Source organism: Trematomus bernacchii, unplaced genomic scaffold (genome assembly GCF_902827165.1).
Source record: "Trematomus bernacchii unplaced genomic scaffold, fTreBer1.1, whole genome shotgun sequence".
In the NCBI taxonomy this organism is placed as follows: Eukaryota; Metazoa; Chordata; class Actinopteri; order Perciformes; family Nototheniidae; genus Trematomus; species Trematomus bernacchii.
The window spans coordinates 3,131,202-3,148,967 of record NW_022987966.1 but is presented as its reverse complement, the minus strand read 5'-3'; the positions used below and the strand labels follow the sequence as shown (position 1 = coordinate 3,148,967).

Genomic DNA, 17,766 nt, shown 5'->3' with positions numbered 1-17,766 from the left:
TATATCAAAGTGTTATGGTGTGATTGGTAAAGTAAAAGACACAAGCTTACTGTGTCTTCTGACATATACCGAGTACTCAATCAATATTATGAACGTTACGCTATCACTGTTGTTGTACGGTGTTTTTTTCCCTAAATCCTGATGAATTCTCCTTCTTTTAACCACGTGACATGTTTCACTGAGGTTAAGGACATGTGGTTATAAAAACACATAGCACCTGATTCTTTTGACCGTGAGACCCTGGAACGATTGTGAACTCCTCACGTGGTGTAGAAACGTAGAAAATGTTCACACGGATATCATTTTATAAATCCTATCATTGCCCACATCTTTTGTGTTGCATTTATACATGAGGCTCCTGATCTTTGGCAAATTAACCGTGAGATAAGTTAAAAACTATGGCCAACTGTGCAGGGGGACACTCGGGGATACAGGGGGGATTACATGCCTGTAATAATTCATCTTTAATAAGTTAAAATATCAATGTGACAAGTGCATGTTTTTATAAAATACGGGGAGCTTGCAGTTGGAAAAACCTTAAGCCTACCAACAATTACAATCGATTGTCTGAATAAGAAGTTGGATTTAGTTTTCAGTGGCCTGATTGAGTAGGGAAATGAATCCATTTGTGATCACAATAATCTTAAAATAGACATCTTTTTTTAAATGTATATTAATATATATATAGCTAAACAAATGTACAATAACTGTAATCTACCTGGAAGTAACCAGATGAGTTTGTTTAAAACATTCTGATTTGGTCTACAGAGCATTCATTTGCATACCGGGCTCCTTTAACCCCTATAAAGCAGTTATCAGTGGATTCTCTTCATTTGTTTCATGTTTCAGCAGACCTGCGAGTCCTGCTCTCCAGTGAAATGCTACGCAGACGATAGAAGACGTTGAGAGGCGTTCCTGTTCCCGGGCCTAGCAGCGTGTTGGAAAGATGAGGACGCAGCAGCAGCTACTCCCACACCAGTGGGGAGGGGGGCATCTCAGAGGGCTGAGCCACCGTGGAGCTGGGGAGCGAGGGCAGAGGGAGGTTAGTATCAGCTGTTCAGTGTATTCTAACAGAGACGTTTGGTGCTTAGTTACATGTGTAGCGGTTACCTTTGATGTGTTCCTCTAATTAAAAAAAATATTGTAGTACAGTGTACACTTTTTATAAAGATTTTTATTCCATCTTATTTGATATTTTATTCCACTTTTTATATTAACTCCTTGTGTTTGCTTTTTTTTAATTCTTTTTTTACATTTTATATCAACTTGTTTTGATTATATAAATATTTTTATTTTATTCCATCTTTTATTGGGCCTTTCACGTCTTTAATTGATATAAATATCTGTATTTCTTCATTTTATTTTAATTCCTTTAACACATTATGTTTTTTCTACATTTTATTTAAACTTTTGTTTTTTAAAAATATGTATTCATATGTTTGTATAAATCAATATTGTATTTTGTCTTTCATTGAAAATTCTGATTTGATAAAAAAAGTTGCACTACACATCATCATCATCATCAAATTACCTTAATCAACAAACAAACAAACGTTGACATGTTTGATGCTGAAGCCAAATATCATTACACTTTTACAGGTTAGGAATTGGGTCATAAATCATCTCAGCTAGATTCAGATGTAATCAAATGTGATTTGTAAGCCTAGCTTAGCATAAAGCAGGAAAACTGCTAGCCTAGAGCCACCTAAAAAGATAATAAATACATCTTGCTACAACTCCAGAGCCTTCTGATTACATTGTGTATCTTTTGTTTGAACACACACACACTCTCTCTCTCTCTCTCTTCAGTTCCCCTGCTGTGTGTTAAAGCCTCCCACCTGATGAAGCTCTTGAAAGCAGCTGACTGAGGGTTAATGCAGAGCGGCACCCGACTCCCCTTCTGCTGCTCCAGGATGAACTGATGGATGATCTCTGAGAGGATGAAACACCGACAGCATGTCTTACTCAATGTTATCCAAATGAAGTTATATATAGTCATGTCCTTCATCACAACACCAGTAAGTGAATAACAGCAGGTAAACGTACCTTTGACCTGCCTCACAGAGCTGAGATTCTTCTCAAAGTCATCGTCAAACTTGGGATTAGTGACGGGCTCGAAGTCGCTGGTGTACACGCGTCCGGTGGAGGTGGTGTAGCAGCATTTGCACATGCAGGTGTGGTAGCGCAGGCGACCCTCGTCCAGGTACGGGTGGGCCAGGGCGTCCTTCGCTGAGATCCTCTTTGACTGGAGACCAAACACACCAGTTACAGTTGAGTGAGTATTGGCTACATTTAACATCACTCTTAGCCTCAGAATATAGTTTCAGGTTCATTTATTTTTGGGCCCAGGTATGGGTACTTTATACATCCATGTTTTTTACTGACACATTATGTGTTAACCACAGATCTTAATTCAGGCAGTTTAATAAAAAACTACTCCCTCTGCATCGCACACTGCACGATCACGTTCAAAAAAACATTAACTTCAAAACGAGGGAACCTGTGCCCTGTACGACGAAGCCAGTTCAACAGACTCTGAATATCTCTGAGTTATCTGGCTTAACTAACCCTAACAAACAAGATCTCGCTAAGCGGTCCTACGACGCTGGATATCAACTCGCTAAATCAAGCCAGGGTTTCTCCGTCCAGCTGAGAGCGCGTTCACGTGAAAGGGGCGGGGTTAGCAACATTTGACCAATCACAAACATGGACAAGCGTACTGACAGCGCAGCGTCATACTTCATGAATGAAAAGTTAGACAAATATGAAGAAGTTAAACTTTAAACATCCATGACTTAAACACTTAATCCAGGATAAAAGCAACATAGTTGTAGCTGCAAGGTGAATACAGAACAGCTGGAAAAAGAAAAACTACCGAATGTTTGAATGCGTAAATGAACAGGTTTATGATATCACTGCCCCATCCAACACACAAGTTCATCTGACATGAATTACATTTGAGTGTTTCGTCAACTTAATGTTTTGTTTTAAATAACACTTCGGCATACAGTATGTATAAGTAAGTGCACGACTCCGGTGTGTTGCACGGCCAAGAAGCTGACACAGATAAGTGAATAGCTTATCAAAGCCCCCAAAATATTCACAGAATAAATAAAGTTATCTAAATGTTGCAACCAATGTGAAGAACTGGCTCCTTCCAGTTTATTAAACCTAACAGGTTTAATAAAGCGTACAGGTGCACACACTGGCCAGGTAGACCTGCTGTGTTACTTTGCTGCTTGCTGACAGGCACACACACCGTGTACACTGCGTTGTACAGTACACATCTATCAGGGTTCATACACTTTTTCACCAATGATTTTCAATGACTTTTCCATGACCTTTACCTAATTTTCCATGACCAAAAAAATGACTCTTTCTCAGCGGTACCACATGGAACAGGAAAATAAGGTCTGCATATGAAACATGTTGTGCCTATCTAAAACAAATCCAATAGTAGGCTTACTAGCTTCTACAGGCTAAAGCAACTCAAATCTCTCACCAGCAAAACACCTCGTCAGTTAAATGCCATTTTATGTTTCATTACTATACGATACAGTGTTTATTATCATTATAGTATTACTATTTTGGCGATTAGATAAAATATTAATTATATTTGATGCAATTTTTGTTACATTTCCATGACTTTTCCAAAACTTTGGGAAAAATATTGTTTTCCATAACTTTTCCAGGGCCTGGAATTAGCATTTTGAATTTCCATGACTTTTCCAGGTTTTTAATGACCGTAAGAACCCTGATCTATAATAACACTTCAAGGGGTTCGGTTCATTAACAAAACAAAATGCAAAACCATGTGCCTGTGTAACAGTTTGACTCACCGGATCAAACACCAGCATCCTGCAGAGGAGGTGCACGGCTTCATGGGTGGCTTGGCCTGACAGTGTGTACAGAACAGGAAGTGATGGCTGTGGACCAAAGAAACATCATTCAGCTTCTGCTCAACTTTAACAACATGTGCGTCAATGATAGCTTTCAATGTGCCAACAGGATGTGGGGAGGAAAACTGCAAGCAATAGATGCATGGTTTCTGAATCTTCAATATTCAAAAAGGTCGCATCAGGGAATGTGGGGAAATATTGGTGACGAACTGCCAAGGTAAAAACCTATTTTAGACTTATTCATACTTAAACACCACTGTATATATTGTAAAACAGCTGTTATGTATTACAATGTGCACATTTTTACTTTAACTTGTTATGATTATAGATATTTCTATTTGATGTCCTCTTTATTGGATAATTTACTTCAGCTTTTAATGATTGTAAACATTTCTTTATTTTTGTATTGCACATTCTGACTTGAACTTCTTGAGTTTGTAACCCACTCAAATACATGCGACCTGAGTGAGTTAAATGTCACTCTTTCACCCTGCAATAAGGAGCAGCTCCAACTGAGGGCAGTGCTGGGGCAGCAGAGGGTCTGCATTTTCAGGGTTCAGGTATTTTAAATTGAATAAGTGTTCCTTCATTTTGTATTCTCCTACTCCTCTTTGAAAAATAACTTACTGCTTGTTCATATATGTTAAATAATTATATTGTGTATCAAGTGAGTGTTACAAATTAATGTTACATGTTTATAGACTATTATTCTTTTACTATACCTCTTACTGGACATTTCATTGACCTCCTATAGTTTTTCTTTTACCGGCAGTGGCTCAGTCAGTAGGGGCTTGGACTGTGAGCCGTAGGGTCGCCGGTTCAAGTCCCAGAACCAACCTAAATGTGGAGTATGGACTGCTACTTGGAGAGGTCCCAGTTCACCTCCTGGGCCCTGCCATGGTGCACCGGACAACCCCCCACCCCCCCCACTCCCGCTGTACAATAGCTGCCCACTGCTCCTAGTAAGATGGGTTAAAAGCAGCTCTGCATGTGTGACCATTAAAGAGGGTTTCATCCCTCCAATTCTATCTATCTATTCTATAGTTACATTTTATTTGTTTATCTTTTTATTTTACATTCTTACTTTTAATTTATTTAAATATGTTTGTTCTATTATCTTTTATTTGACATCTTTGACTTCTTCTGTTTATATAAATATTTGTATTAAACGTTCTAAATATGTATTTATTTGATTCCAAAATGGAATAACAAATCACAAAACCCAACTTCCCCCGGGATAAACAGAGTGTTCTGATTGGATGGATTGGTGTCATTACAGCGTCTGTACTGTACAATGATGAAACCCCGGTATCTCTTCATCAGCCTACCTGTTTGTGGGGTCCTCTGACGATGTGTGTGCGGGCCCCTTCACACGCCGTCCTCATGGCCTCCATAGAGGGAGTCCCCAACAGGTCAGTGATCAGATCCAGCTGCACGGTTAAACACACGTTATGGTTCAGCATGCCGGATCCTTTTCTTTAAGAACAGAGGAATTTATTTCATACCAGCGAGAAGTAACTAAATCCCACCAGTAATACCATCCTCAGACATTTTAATGTACTCCTTTGTTTATATGAATATATTCTAATTATTTAAAAAATATATATTATTTTTTTTTTTTAATTTATAATGTTATAATATTTTAGTATTAATCTATTTTAATAAATGGTATTGTTTATTTTATTTTATTCAAAGATGTTGGGCACAAAACCCAACTTGCTTTTTGAATGTGTCTTTGTTTGATTATGTATGTCTATATGTATATATACTGTATGGGGGTGTGCAGGTGTGTATGTATGTATTTGTATTTGATTATGATCTCCCTGTCTGTATCACACAAACAGAAGATTGATAAATAAAAGTATTGATTGTGATTCTTCTAGAATATTTAGAGACACCCAATGAAGCTTTTGTATCATGAACAACTCTCAAGCCGTCTGTACCACAGAACCACTGTTCACGATGCTGAAAACACCATCTTTTTAACACAAATACTGTTTTAAATTCACCAATGCGTAGTTATAGCTTCCAATCTACCTTATTACCATTACTTAAGCTCGAAAGGCTTTTAATGTGAAACGTGTGCAGGAAGTGTTTGGTTTCACAGGCGGCAGATTAACAGTGACGGGGGACAATGTGCAAAAATAAAAGCAGCTTGGAAACAATCAGTAAATAATTGATGTTGTGGAAATGTACATTATCCTGAATGTATCAAGACAACAAAAGTAACCATAGAGAGAGTGTTGAGTTACCAGAAAGGTTTCTCACTCAAATATGATGAAATATAAAACTGGAAATTGACAATAAAGGCCTGGTTGGTTCTCTATGCAGATAACAACAGCGTGACTATTGTAAAACCCTATTTTGTGTGTACATTTTATTCGATTATGTATGTGTATATAGTATATGAATACTGTGTGTGTATTTAATTTAGGGCTGGGCAATATATTGATATTGTGATTGGACTGGATATCATCTTAGATTTTGGAAACTGTAATTGTAAGTCTTTTTTTTTTTAAGGGCTGTAGAGTAAATTGAATTAAATTCACTATGTAAATCAAGCATCAAAGAAACCCCTATGGATGGATGATGAACCGTTACCTGCTGGATGGGACTCTGGGCTTGGAAGAGGATGCGTCTCCCCAGCAGCTCAGCGAAGATGCAGCCCACAGACCAGATATCGATGGAGTTGGAGTAATGGCGGCTCCCCATGAGGATCTCAGGAGCCCGGTAGTACTGCGTCACCACTTCCTGAGTCATGTGTCGGGACTCGTCCGACTCCTCCACCCGGGCCAGGCCAAAATCACAGATCTGGAGAGCAGTGGTTCATAGGTTACTACACCTGTCCCATATTTTACTTTTTCCACTTGATTCATTAGTCTGTGAAGATTTGATTATTTCACCAATGTATTTTAAAACCATTTGTTTTGTCTGAGTTTTCCCCAGATCGGCCTTGAAGAAAAGAACACGTACAATGCATGTCAAATTGTCCTTTAATAACTTGAATCTTCCTAAAGCCTGTAAAGTTAACAACTTATTGACACTGTGACAAAGGTATTGAAAAAACTCTGTAGTTATAGAGGTTTCCAATGTTCTTCATATAGCCCCAAAGTACAGACCTATAGCCCAAGGTACATACTGTACTTACCAGCCAACAGTTTTGGTTGATGAAGTTAACACAGATACAACTATTGTTCATTACATTACTTTGTGATGCATTGTGTCCATGAATGTTACAACAAAATACAATGCAGTAATAAGACTATCAAGAACAGCTTGTAAAATGACAATGGAGCAGAAATAAAACTCTCTCTGACGAGTTTCTGTCTTATTGTCCCCAGTTTGGAGATTGATTGTGAGTCTCTCTGACATGTTCAGTTGACTTAACCCTCCTGTTGTCTTCGGGTCAAATCTGACCGATTTACTACTTTCATCAATCATAACTTTTTTGTTTTACATTCGATTGCATTAAGGCTTTATGATATCCTCCACAGTAGACATTTGAACATATCAAATTGCTGATCACCACTTTCATTGAATATTGGATGATTTAGTCAACTTTGTAACACCCATGGTGTTCCCGGTGACACACACACACACACACACACACACACACACACACACACACACACACACACACACACACACACACACACACACACACACACACACACACACCACACACACACACACACAACACACACACACACACACACACACACACACACACACACACACAACACACACCCACACACACACACACACACACACACACACCACACACACACACACACACACACACACACACACACACACAACACACACACACACACACACACACACACACACACACACACACACACACACACACACACACACACACACACACACCACACACACACACACACCACACACACACACACACACACACACACACCACACCTGGCACCAGCGACGTGCAGTCAGTGGAGGCAGGGTCATACTCCAATGTAACGGAAAAACAATTAAAGAAAAACTAAATAATAATAAAATGTCTCCACTGATCTTGTGTAAATGTGATTTCTGTATGATTCCAATCGCATTTTATAGTCAAATCAGCAAATTTGCCGAGCTCCGCTACGGGGAGCGATGAGAAGTGAGGCAAGCACGAGCACTGCCTCACGTAAGCCCACAGTAACTTGCTGGAGCGCGGGCACTAATTTAGCGGGGCCACTTATTTTGTGAGCGCGCTCAAGCCATTTACTGTGGGGTGACACATTCTGAGGGGAGGCACAGATGAGCTCTGCCTCACTTCAGAATGTGTCACCCCACAGAAACTGGCTGGAAAGCGGGCCCTAAGCGCATGCCTGTTACCATCTCACTGTAGGTCACCAATGTGATGTTTGTAGATCCCTTTATTACATTTATCCTCGCCATCCATAGTCTCTAAATAACTTATTTCACGTATACTGTATATCATATTTAGGCTCGCTGGTCTTATCATACAAAGGCAATGAAACAATTACATGGGGAGGCAGCCATAACCTCTGCCGCACTGAAGGGGGCGCACGTGAGCCCACAGGTTCTTGTTGCTACTGTTATTCTACCGCAAACAACAAACAAAACTTTTGAAACTACAGGAAGATAAGGAGGACTTTTACAAAACAGTAATAGAGATTGTTGTCCAGAAGGATAGCATGGACTTATATTCATCTTCAAGTCAAGGTAAGACCACAACTGTAATTAAAATGGGATCTTACTTAGAAAGAACAATCCAATATTTAGATTTTGGGTATCCTTGTGTTGATCGGTCTGTTTAAAATTAATCATAGCATCAGACTAAAAAAGCTTTTGAAAATAACAGAATATTTCGATTAAGGTCAAAATAGGCTATAATATTTGTAAATCTGACTGAAAGAGTCAGTGCCTCACCAGCCATGAACCTCACCGCACGTCACTGCCTGGCACACATGTTCAGGCCCAGGCTCCACGGGAACGCATACGGCAAAACGCATCGGAGTAACGCAAACCCACACGCAATATACACCGGATTGTGTCAAGCTCCACGAGACGGCTCCGTTTACATCCAACCGCTGGAAAAGCTGCAGTACATATGCCGAGCCTGTACGTGGCGCTGTAACTTCCTCCACAAAAGCAGCGAAGAAGAATGGTTGTCATGGCTGCACTTCTGTTTATTCTCCGCGGTGGGGGCCGACGGAACCGGGCAGAGTTTTTCGCCGGTCAACGTGTGTTAAAGTTTAAATCTTCCGGACAAAATTATAAAAGTGCCGGTCAAAGGTCTTCTTTGTTATTTATTGAGCTTTAAAACAAATGAATAACGACGATATAATGATATATAATCATAAAATACACGGAGCCTGTCTCTTTTTCCTCTCTTCTGACAGCGTCAGTGTCTGTCTCATGCAGCAGCTGATCCTGTAATGAGTGACCCGACAGTAAAAATAAACATATTTATAACTAGTTTAGGTAGTTTGAGAGGTAATTAAAATAGCTAAGGGTGATGATCTGACTTGAAGTGTGTGTTTTGCTCCCGCTGCATCACAGCGGGAGGAGCTGCGTGTCTCCGTCCTGTCAGATTAGACTTCACTCGCGTTTATGTCCATATCGAGATAAAGATAAATAATCTGAATTCAGTGTGCAGTGTACTTTTGCGGGGGTGAGCAGCAGAGGCGGGGAGAGGCGGGGCTATTGCGTCGTCATTATCAGAAACGGATGACCGTATAGGCGACCCCGCGGCCCCGTTGGACCCCCCAGAGCGCTCCGTTCCCAGATCTATCCACCTTTGGACCCGTTGTCGTTTGCAGGGTCTGTTTCTAAGTTTCCGTTACGGCGTCGTCGAGCTTAAAGGGCTATACGCATGAGAAATATGCGGATTCAACCCGTTTTCGTTCCCGTGGAGCCTAGGCCTCAGTGTCTATTCTTTGTATATTTACTGCAGTTTTTCATGTATACCAGTAGTCTGATACAATATGTACAGTTTGAAAGTTAAATGACATTTGGTGATGATTAATGTTTTTTGTGTTAATGTAATAGCAGTTAAAACAGGACCGGTCAAATTTGACCGCGAACACCAAAGTAAGTGGGGGAAAACAAAGACAATAGGAGGGCTAAAGAAGGATGGCCAATTAAAGCCTGTTTCATGCACCTTGAGCACACAGTTGCTGTTGACCAGGAGGTTGCCAGGTTTGATGTCTCGGTGTAGAATGCCAGCAGAATGAAGGTATTTAAGTCCTGGTGATGGTACGGTGCAGGAGGAAGAGACAACAGGAGAGAATATTACACCAGACATGGTATAGATTTGCAATACTTTTAATTTCAACCAGTTGCTTTTATCTTTTCCAACTTACTTTGAAAGAAACCAAAACACTGAAGTTGAATAAAGTGAACAATGGCAGGAAAGAGGATTTCAAAGAAAAGTAGCTGAGAACCTACCTCGTAGAATCTGATAAAGAAACACTTTGGCGTGGTCCGAGCTCAGAGGCTGTGGTGATACGATGATCTTATGGAGGTCACTTTGCATCAGTTCAGTCACCACATAGCTGACCAGTGGGACATTAAGGGGGGAAACAGAAACACATCCAACAGCACAAACAGCAAATCTCACTGAGAACCTCTGTGTTCTAAAGCCATACTCAATATCTTAAAGTTCAAGTTAAGCCTCAGAATCAGCAGGGCTCCTGTTTCCAACTATACCTAAGGACAGCCCTGTCCTTACGGGTTTTATATGTAGCATCTTAGAAATAAACAAGATCAAATAAACAGTTTAGTGTTTTCGTGACAGCTGATTTGGCCTCCTTGCCCTTAGAATATTTCTATCTTGGATATCAATTGTACTTGACTTGAGGCAAATATTTAACATTTTAAGCCATTCTCGATCTCCACAAGGTATAAGAATATATTGCCACAATACAAACCAGTCCTCTGTTCAACCCAAAAATTACAATATGTCTTTTTTATTTATTTATATATTATATTAATTTTGCTTTAAGTCATCAATTAACTCATATTTAATGCACTCGTCAATTTACTAGAGTTTGGGCAATTTTGCTTACACAACATGTCTTCTTTTAGAGGGAAACATCCAGAAACAGAATACTAAAAATCATCACTTTGTTTTGTTATTGTCCAACTTCAATAACAACTGAAAACTGCTATTGAAATGGACATGTTGTGTAATGTTTATGATTGTTAGAAGTTTGACGAGATACTACAGAGCTGTCCAATTCCCCGAAGATAACCCATGGTGTCTGGCAACAGGTATCAACACAGAACCCTCTTTGAATGAATCATTGGTGAAGGATACATTTCTTCAAAGTAGTCAATGTGAGGAGGTTGTAATATGTCCAGAGCAGAGAGAACCTGAAGAAAAAGGGAAAGCCAAGATATGTTGTTTTCAGGTTGATACCAGGTGTGAGACCGAGACATCCAAAGACATCTATAGACTGCTTTTCAGTCGTCATGCTAACAAGGCTAACGTTACTAATCAAGAGAATCAATCCTGAAAGTTAGCTGTGAGTTGAAGCAAATGTTCATAGTCGCCAAAAGACTGTATACTAAATGATTTGTCAGTAACATGACATCACTGGGCTCCAAGTGTGCAAACTCTATGGGCCCAGGTCCCCAGATGATCCAGGTCTTTTTGTACTCCAGTTTGGCTTTGCATGCCACTGAGAAATGTTTATATGAATGAAAGGGGGCCATGCCTCCAACGCTCTATCCATTTCTCTTTAAACATCCATGATGAGAATGAAATCATTGATTGGAAAAGCTTGCGACTAGTGCTAGCGTTGATAGACTTGTCGGTCACATGACTGCCATTCACAATGGCCTGCAGGTAAAGAAAGGGGTTCTACACGTGTGTTTGCAGCTGGTACTTACGTTTTCATGTTTAAAGAAGCATAGCATCTTCAGCTCCCGAAACACCCTCTTGCAAGAAACAAGGTTTTGGAAGACATTCGGCATTTTTTTTAGGGCAACTCGCTTTCCATCTCTGGGGTCTGTCACTGACCTGAGGGAAGAGAACCAATAAGAAGAAGATTTAGTGGATCTTTTGAGGATTTCATATTGTTAATGTTAGATTGATAGAGTAATCATGTTGTATTCATAGTTGGGAAGCCTATCTCTCTCTCAGTGACTGTATGGTCATGATTTTCAGAATATTCAGGGTCCCCAGGGGCTGATTATTCATTATATTTTAGACGCCTTGACTTTTTCTTTTGCATAACTGAGAGTTTTAATATTGAGAAGAAAACTATCCAAGTATGGTGGAAACCATTTGGTGAAATGAAATGAGATATTCTGTGAATGTTCATAGTCCCCTGAGGATGGTTCATAATGTTTTTGCTGACATTTTCGATCCGTTAATGTCAATAGAATAATCAAATAGCTGAGATATCTTTTATGCAAGCTTGATTATTTGTCTGATCTTGGATTAGGAAAGTGTAACAAGTAAATGAATGAAGGGATAAGGGCAGAAAGAATACTTTATTGCCCACCCCAGTGTTTGTTGGTTGAGCACCTTTGTGAGGCCAAATCTTAATCTCCACCCTAAGGTCTAAGCCCTGAACCCTTTAGGGACTTAACTGACGTCAGAGGTAAGTGCTTGAGTGCTAGATGCTGCAAAGGCTCATGAAAACCATAAACATAAAACACTTTATGTCAATATATTAAGTTCCCTTGTCAATGACAAACATGTTGTCTATGATTTTGCCTTGTGGGTTTGGGATTTCTTTTATGTACGTTCTTTCTTTCCTCACTGCCAAAGCACTTACAAGCTAATTGTTTGATTTGACCATCTTCCAGGCTTTTCCAGGTAATCGTCAAATAATAAATTAAATGTTTTTTGTCAAATGTAGCATCATTCAGCAGAAGTCCAAATAAATGGTTTCCAAAGAAATGATGCATAATGTACTGCCAATGCGTGAATTGTAATGATTTGTTATGTTTTCCCTTGTTATTGTAGGGATTCTACCTCCATAAGATTTTGAAATGTGGGGATAACGTATCTCTTTTATTTAAGCTTCCAGGCTTCTCTTGGTAACCCTACGATTTACTGTAACAAACGTAATTCCCTCATGCAAAGCGTGCAGAAATGCAGACTTACACAAAGTGTGAATAAAGGGCTTAACGTATCTGCGATTGAGCCCTTATAGGCTTGTTGATGTGGCAGTGGCAAAGCCCTTAGACCTCACGCTCTTAGCCGGAACGTGCCTCAAAGTCCAAGATTCCTAGTGTGGACGTTTAGATTGGGCCTTATTTAGCGATAGTTCAAAACACTCTAAAGTGCAGGAAATGCAGAGATCAAAGCCTTGTGAGGAACACAACAAGTGTAAGTAAGAGTATTTGAACTCTACACACTAGTCCTTTCCAACCACCCTTCAGTGACCTTTACAAATAGGATCAGTTAAAGCAAACAGATGGCGGCGCACTAAGATCCAGTCTTTCACAAATACTTCAACGATGTTTTCAACCCTTGAGTACCAACAGCCACAGTGCTATATGGAAAGGTCTCATGCTGCTTGAAATTACCGTAAAAGCTCATTTTATCATTAATTATTACTTACAAGCCTTAAGTTAATTTGTTCATAGTTGAGTGTTTTCCGATTTGCTGTTAAACTCAACTCTTCCTTTGTGTGTACCAGTTGGCTTGATGAAATCAGTGTTCTGTGACATTTCCACAGCACTAATTCAATAAGCAAAACAAAGTCAAATTGTTCCGTACTCGCCACTTTGCTGCTCTCCCTTTGTTCTTCTGTAACAGAATGCACTTCCATTTTCCACTTTGCCCCTTTTAGATTGCTGTTAATCTCAGTTTTTTTCCGTTAGCATTATTTTCCGGACTTTGACTTTTAAAATCTGTTGACGGCTGACAAATTAAAAAAATCACATCTTAATGCTTAATGTGATACATCACAGCTTTTAATGCAAATCATCTGCGGGAAATATTTAGTTTTATTATGGTACTCAACAAAGTAAAACATCAGTTTGTCTCCTCAGGAGAACTGAAGAGGACGGACTCAATCATTTCTTTCAACCCTAAAGCCATCTATTAAGTGAACCCAAGCGGCACGCTCCAGTGCTGAACAATAAAGCCTTTGCAGCATTGCTAAACACTGGGTTCAACAAATCGAATCCTAAAGTCAATGGGTTTTTTTGTTTGTTAGATGCCTGTTATAAGGTCTGTAGTTAACAGAAATGTACCAATTTGCTCTACAACATAAAACACCCCATTTGTGCTTTTACATGTCTTAAAGAATGCTTTTGCTAAAGTGGCTAAATTATAATACTAAATGACATTACGCCAAACATTAGCCGCCTTTACCTTAACGGTGTTGACGTGGATATTATCATTCAAATTTGACAGAATGCAGTGTAGACAAGGATAACGCCTGAAATGGGCAAACATCCAAACAAACAAGTAGATAACCAATAATCATTTGTTAGCATTTCATTGAGATTACTGACGTTATTCACCTAGTTATTCTACTAGGTAATACATCTAGTCACAGTACTTGCACATTCCAACGACATGCTTTAGTCCACTTACAGCAGGTGCTAGTGTGTTCTGTTTCTGTTCATATCACTCAGTATTAAGATCAACTAGCAGGGATTTCAAAAATCATTGATTTAGATACATTATCACAACGAACAAACATCAGGATTAAATTACTTCTTGTTGTCAATTTACTTTATTGTAGGTGCCCATTTAGGCTACACGTTTAAAATATCTGAACTGCAATATTAGTCCATACAGTAATGCTACAATTTGACTCACATAAGAAGGCATTCAGTATGCCTCTATTACAAGTCGATTATTATATTATAATGAAATTAATGGGAATCAGTGGCTGCCTGGAGGTTTGGCGTGTACATAAGAGGATTAGGGCCACATATGAAATATTTGTTCATTTCTGAGTAAAAATGTTTTTTGGTTGAAAGGTTTTAAGATTTAGCTGAAAATTAATTTAGAATTCGGAAAAAAAAGTGATAATAACGATTTTTCTCAGATGTTTGACTTTTAATCACAGAACTCAAAATCAAAAAAACACTTGGTCAGAACTCAATACATTTTTCACAAGTGGCCCTAATCCTATTCCGTATACATGAATACTGGTACAGTCAGTGAATAACAATATAAATAAAAAAGTATTGCAATGCACTTACCAGACAACCCCGAACGCTCCATAGCCGATGGGCCTGTCAGACTCTATGTCCAGCTGCGGCTGCAGGTGGAGCGTGTGCTGCTGCTGCTGCTGCTGCTGATGATGATGGTGGTGCTGCTGGTGCTGGTGGTGGTGAGCTTTCCCAGCAGCGGCCGCCTGGACCTGGGCGGGAGCCGCAGCGGCTGCCGGTCCGGGAGCCTGTCCCAGAGCAGGAGACGGGAAGTAGGGCTGCTGCTGGCCGGGGTTGAGCATCACTGCAGCGGCAGCAGCAGCCGTGGAGCCGTGCTGCTGCACCGTGTGCACGGCGGCGGCGGAGCCCGGGTGCTGCAAGTGATGCTGGCCCGCGTGGTGGTGGTGATGCATGTGGGGAGGTGGAAGGTGCTGGAGTTGGTGGTGGTGATGCGGGTGATGGGCAGCTACTGTAGAGGAGCCACCGTTGTAAGCAGCCATCATTTTTGGAACATTTGTAGCCGTTGTGCCGCAAAGAGCCATTCAATGACCCGCCAGAAGCTGCCTCTAAAAGTGATGCAAGCTATCTGTCGACTGATAGAACTATTAAAAACAGTGGAAATAACAACACCTGCTACTTTAAAAGTGTGGGTAGAGAAACCATTGCGGTGTGCCTCCTCATCATAATGCCAACAAGGATCTGACCCACTTCCTCTCAATGAGTTTTCTTGCTTTCACACCATTAGGCTACTGTAGCCCGGGGCTAATATCGGAGAGCATGTCATGAGAGTACAGTAATGGCCACCCAAGTCTGAAATTATGTACAGTTTCACTGCCAACAATGATGAATAAAAAGTTTGGACTAAAAAGTAACCCGCGCCCCCCTCAATAAATAAAAAGTCGGTGGCCCTAGATGTCACTCATGATAGAGGTGGCGCCCCCTCCCTCCGGATGAGATTCCCCGTGTTGATAGAACAGTGTGATCTAAAGCCTGTCACATGGGAAGCAGATCATTCATCTTTTCAAAGTGTCCAAGTTTGCCTCGGCTCCGGTCTTCTTTTCACCACAGGGGCTCCACACGGCTCGCATCTATAACGCCAAACTGAGTCCTCCTCCCAGTGTGTGCGCAGGCCAGACACGGGTAATCTCCGAGCCGTAATTAACGCTGCTGATCCGGTGCACGGGAGCTTGTATCCAAACCCAGGCCACAACAGGAGAGCGCAGGCAGGGCCAGGCCTCGGTCCTCCACTCCACTCTACTCTACTCACATATTAATACACTCCAGCGAGGCGCGCATCTGGAAGGAAACCCCCGTCATTCTGACAGAGTTACCAAGCTGAGACCATGACTCAAAAGACGAGATGAGAAATCCTCGCAGACGGTTGGCAGGCAACTTATTTTCCCCATCGACCGCCTTGTTCCTGGTCACACTGTCGTCTCGCAGCTCATAGTCACATATCCAGGGGATATCGTAGCAGGGGGGGAAGTTGAATCCGTTGAATGCAGGATAAATTATCCAGCTGCCAAACTAGAGATAAACAGTCTTCAACCTGACAGCTCGGAGCTAGCAAAGCGGTGTCGCCAAATCACACAAACTGTACTTCCGTTTGAGTCGGTGTCGCTGAGTGTGTTCGCCGGAGAAGAGGAAGCACCCCCCGCCGCCTGAAGCTCTACACTCCGGGCCCCCGCCACTCCGTTGACACTGACATTATCAAACTATTGGTCACAAGGCTAACTATGATGTGCAGTTGATCCAACATGGTGAACAAACCCTTAGCGACTCGGCGGTGAGATTACGCAGGACTGCCAGCCAATCGCCTTCCGCAGCGCAATGACATCATGGTAATCCATCTGATTGACACCGTGCGCAGCCAATGATGTCTGCGGGCTGTGGTGAATGCTGCTCCGAGGAACCAATGCTATCCTCACAGAGACAGTGAATAACTAACTGACTGTTCAATTAAATTCAAGAAAATATCTGGCGTCAAGTCCCAAAACAGACCGATAAACCAATCAAGTACAGTGTATGTATTAAAAGAAGGAAACGGGATTTCCTTGTTAGATTGATTACAATATAATTCGGGGGAATTGTAGCCTTAAAATAGTGTGTTAATGGCTGAACATGGGTTTGTATTCCTTCATGTGTCAGTCGATGCAGGTGAAACTAAACTCACACATTCACAAGAGTTTACTGAAACTGCTCAAGAGTGACTTGAAAGGCGCTATACAAATGTAATCTATTATTATTATTATTATTATTATTATTATTATTATTATTATTATTATTATTATTACTGCACTCAAAAGAGTTTCAATCCGCCAACTGAATTCAGTTTCAAACATTTGTCAATTGCACTTCTATGAGTGCATACTCAATTTGTCATTATGCCCAAGATTTACATTGAGGCATTTTTCGCTATTATTGTATTGCAGGTTCCCTCCAACAAGGCTACTACAACATGGTGCAAATAAGAACGAAAGAAAAAAACTGTAAAACTGAGTAAATAAAATGGAATATATTATATGAAATATAGTACATTGACAGACTGGTATCAGTAAAAAAGTTAGCTTTGTTTGGCTTACGACGAGATGTCAATTGTTGCTGGCTCATTTCGTGGCATCTGCAGGCAGTGGCAAGTACTTCCGGCATCTGTCACAGATGCCACTACTCCGTGGCATCTGTGGCATGTACTTCCGGCATCTGCCACAGATGCCACTACTTGCCGAGGCATCTGCCGCTGCTGAACGGGGGTTGG

At 40.7% G+C, this 17,766-nt stretch overlaps 1 protein-coding gene across 1 annotated transcript; it reads right to left on the bottom strand.

The window, feature by feature from the left end:
- Positions 1-287: 287 nt before the first annotated feature.
- Positions 288-17,132, bottom strand: nlk2 (nemo-like kinase, type 2). Its single transcript, XM_034115845.1, has 11 exons — positions 15,063-17,132; positions 11,778-11,907; positions 11,203-11,258; positions 10,332-10,438; positions 10,045-10,130; positions 6,501-6,710; positions 5,228-5,329; positions 3,840-3,926; positions 2,047-2,245; positions 1,839-1,932; positions 288-1,019 (listed from the first exon to the last, which is right to left on the bottom strand). The coding sequence occupies exons 1-11, from the start codon at positions 15,551-15,553 to the stop codon at positions 965-967; spliced, it is 1,617 nt and encodes a 538-aa protein (XP_033971736.1). The 5' UTR covers positions 15,554-17,132; the 3' UTR covers positions 288-964.
- Between the last annotated feature and the right edge of the window lie 634 nt (positions 17,133-17,766).

What these genes read in the sequence shown, in the direction of transcription:
- nlk2 (XM_034115845.1), bottom strand. Translation starts at nt 15,553, where the DNA reads ATGGCTCTTTGCGGCACAACGGCTACAAATGTTCCAAAAATGATGGCT. An exon ending in GGATGCTGGTGTTTGATCCG is followed by an intron (nt 2,246 to 3,839) that starts GTGAGTCAAACT and finishes TTTGGTCTCCAG; the next exon opens with TCAAAGAGGATCTCAGCGAA. An exon ending in CTCTGTGAGGCAGGTCAAAG is followed by an intron (nt 1,933 to 2,046) that starts GTACGTTTACCT and finishes TCATCCTCTCAG; the next exon opens with AGATCATCCATCAGTTCATC.